This window comes from Vicia villosa, unplaced genomic scaffold, assembly GCF_029867415.1.
Source record: "Vicia villosa cultivar HV-30 ecotype Madison, WI unplaced genomic scaffold, Vvil1.0 ctg.001848F_1_1, whole genome shotgun sequence".
Classification (NCBI taxonomy): Eukaryota; Viridiplantae; Streptophyta; class Magnoliopsida; order Fabales; family Fabaceae; genus Vicia; species Vicia villosa.
The window spans coordinates 126,140-130,024 of NW_026705750.1; the positions used below are offsets into that span (position 1 = coordinate 126,140).

At 34.8% G+C, this 3,885-nt stretch overlaps 1 protein-coding gene across 1 annotated transcript; it reads left to right on the forward strand.

Annotated features, from left to right (window-relative positions):
* Window positions 1-418: 418 nt before the first annotated feature.
* Window positions 419-2,925, forward strand: LOC131636892 (uncharacterized). Its single transcript, XM_058907486.1, has 2 exons — window positions 419-1,326; window positions 1,434-2,925. Exons 1-2 carry the CDS (start codon window positions 419-421, stop codon window positions 2,893-2,895), a joined length of 2,370 nt encoding a protein of 789 aa, XP_058763469.1. The 3' UTR covers window positions 2,896-2,925.
* Window positions 2,926-3,885: the final 960 nt, after the last annotated feature.

The following is a 3,885-nucleotide window of genomic DNA, read 5'->3' on the forward strand; positions in this document are numbered from 1 at the left end:
TTGGTTTTGGAAATCTCTTGCCACTGTCTTGTGCTATTGTGCTTAGAGTATTCTTTTTAATAAAATTTTGTCTTTTTCAAACAAAACAAAAAACATAGTTCAATATTTTGTTATTTTTACATAGTCCAATATAGGTCAATTTTACATAGTTTAATTTAGAATGAATGATAGTTCAATTTTTCTTCTAATATTTATATTGTAGTTTTTATTTTAACAGAAACTCTACTCTATTTTTTTGGGGTTCTAATATAGTATCAAAGATTTTGGTTAATTTAATAGGTCATTCATAATAATAAAATTCTCTTTTAATTTTGTGGTTATGAATTGTTTATTTTATTTAATTATTTGGTCTTGTCAATTTGCGTGTTATAAATTGTTTAATTAAAAATTCGTTTCACTAAATCATCAAATTTCAGAGATGAGGAAGTTTTTGGTTCCTAGAACAAGTATTGAGAAAGTGAATGTTAAGCAACCGGAAGTCAAAGTAGAAGAAACACCCCCTAATGTGGCCAACGAGTTTAATCCAAATGAGATTGTGCGTGATCCAGGATGTAGGAAACAAATTCATGAGTATGCTCCGGATATTCAAGACCAAGTGAGGAGGACATATTTATTGAAGGGTCCAACGCAACTTGATTTAGCAAGATTTCCTCGTACTCAATTTGGGAAATATTCAAGAGCATTTTGTAAAGCATGGTATAAGAATTATACATGGATTGAATACAGTGAGTCGAAGGATGCAACTTATTGTTTCTATTGCTTTCTCTTTAAGCCGCCCGGGAGGGCCGAACACTTTGGTTATGAAGTCTTCAACAAAGACGGATTTAAAGATTGGAAGCATGCATCTAAAGGCTTTAAAGATCATATTGGTAATCATGATAGTAAGCACAACTCATGTGTGAAGCACTATGATGATTATAATAATCAAAGACAAAGTGTGACAAGTATCTTTGCTAGAGCAACTAGGGAATCAGAAGAATTGTATAAGATCCGTTTAACTTGTTCTTTAGATTGTACTAGATATCTCTTAGCACAAGGCATTGCTTTTCGTGGCCATGATGAAAGCTCTACTTCTCTAAACAAGGGAAATTTTAGAGAGATGGTGGATTGGGTAAAATCTAATGATGAAAAAGTAAGAGATGCTTTTGATCATGGTCCAAAAAATTGCACTATGACTTCCGGTGACATTCAAAAGGAGCTTGCAACGTGTTGTGCACATGAAGTTACCAAGGTGATTATGGAAGAGCTTGGTGATAGACAATTATCTGTGCTTATTGATGAGTCACGTGATATATCTATCAAAGAACAAAGGGCGGTGATGTTGAGGTTAGTACAATGAGTTTGTTATTGAAACTACTACAATTATTAACTTAAACTTGTAAATTACATTCAAACATAGACGAATACATTTAAATTTTTACTTATTATTCTAGGTTCTTGAACGACAAAGGGAAAGTTGTGGAACAATTTATTGCTCTACATCATGTCAAATATACTACATCTGAGGCACTAAAGGATGCTCTTTATGGTATTCTCGATCGTCATACGTTATCTATTTCAAGGATACGAGGGCAAGGATATGATGGGGCTTCAAATATGAGAGGTGAGTTTAATGGTTTACAAAGAAAGATTCTAGATGAAAACCCTTATGCTTTCTATGTCCATTGTTATGCTCACCGTTTGCAATTGGTGGTTGTGTCTGTTGCTAGTAGTTGCTCATCTATTCATGATTTCTTTGAGTACATCTCCTTGATTGTAACCACAACAAGTGCATCTTGCAAGAGAAAGGATGCTTGGAAGGAGGCACAACACCAAGATATTTTGAATAAACTTGAGAGTGGTGAGATCTCTCAAGGAAAGGGCTTGCACCAATCATCTAGTCTCGCTAGACCCGGAGATACTAGATGGGGTTCACATTATACTAGCTTGATTCGTTTGTATCAGATGTGGTCCTCCGTGTTAGATGTGCTTAGTATTGATGAAGATGGACGTGGACCATCTCAAGCGGCGGGTTTGATAGAAAAAATGGAGCGCTTTAAATTTGCTTTCATTTTGAAGCTTATGTTAAAGTTGTTTGGTATCACTAATGAACTTTCAAAAATCTTGCAAACAAAAGATCTTAATATTGTGATTGCTATGGAATTAGTTGATGATGTTAAAGCTCGATTGGCTATATTGAGAGAGAGTGGTTGGAATGATTTATTTAGTGATGTCCAAGAATTTTGTTTTGCTCAAAGTATTCCGGTGCCAAATATGGATGAAGAAATACCGGTTCGGGGACGTTCAAGAAAAGAAGGGAGGACTGTCACTAATCTTCACCATTACCGTGCAGAGATTTTTTATGTTGCTATTGACAAAATATGTGTGGAGATGGATCACCGGTTTTGTGAAGGAAGTAACGTTGTGTTGGATTGTTTCTCATGTCTTGACCCCAAGAACTCTTTTTCCAAGTTTGATGTTGATAAACTTGCTCGTCTTGCTAATATTTATCATGCCGACTTTTCTGCTGATGACCGTGGAACAATAAGGGAGCAACTTGAGACTTATGTACATCAAGTAAAAAGGCATGTTTCTTTTACTTCTTGTGAAGATGTTCAAAGTTTGGCTATGAAGATGGTTCAAACTGAGAAATATTTGGTATTTCCATTGGTTTACAAGCTCATTGAGTTGGCTTTGATATTGCCGGTGTCGACAGCATCCGTTGAAAGAGCTTTTTCAGCAATGAAGATTATCAAGTCTAATTTGCGCAACAAGATCAACGACGTATGGTTCAATGACTTGATGATATGTTACACCGAGCGGGAGATATTCAAGTCACTTAAAGATGTTGATATTATTCGAACATTCACCGCAAAGAAGTCTCGGAGAGGGCATTTACCTGTTAATTTTATTTAGCACACTATTCGCAGGTGAGGTTTCATCTCTCTTATGTAGCACACTTTATGATTATTTATATATTGTCACATGTAACGTTCAGTTAAATTTTTTACCCAGGCTATATAAAATTTCTGACTCCGCCACTGCATAGGATCATTGCTGGTCAAATCACAGAATGACAATGACATATACAGCATCTATACATAAAATAAGAAGTTGAGATGTAAAGTGAATTTTGGGAAGAGACATGCAAATAGAAAGAAGGCAACAAAAATGAGAATCATGAACAGAATGCACACAGCTCAGAAATGGACCCTGTAGTTGCTAAATCATATATAGCACCTAGTTAAAACATGGAAATGAGAATTGGACAAACATCATCATGCATTCACGTGATTGAAACAAGGACACTCACAACACTCACATGGGACAGGACACGACAACTACAGGTGCCAAACAAATTTTTAAAGAAGGGCATTTTTGTCGTCCAGAATCTCAGTCTCAGTTGAGTCAGTTTTCATATACATATACTCCTCCTGACAAAACAGTAATCATCATTAAACTTTTTTGTTGATAATAATACTAATTTATCCTTCATATATAATTTTGTATCTTTTGTGTTCGTTTGTTAGTTCGTGTCTATAACGATACATCTCCATTGCATGCATGCCATGCCTGAATGTCATTTCAAGTTTAAATGCAAACTATATATATATATATATATATATATATATATATATATATATATATATATATATATATGACAAAATTCAATAGACAAAAATGAGAGGACAATATTGCAAAACCAGTTGTTGAATAAAGTGCACTGAAAGTGTTGTATAGTCAGGGGGTTCACATTGCATACACACGCTGTTCAGTCAAATTTGAAACGATGGATGGATGCGACCAGACTAAACCATACAATACAATTCCATTTGAAAGAACCTCAAAAGGAAATTTTGTGTTGTGTGTGAACTACAGTCTATAACAGTAGACAGAAACATATAC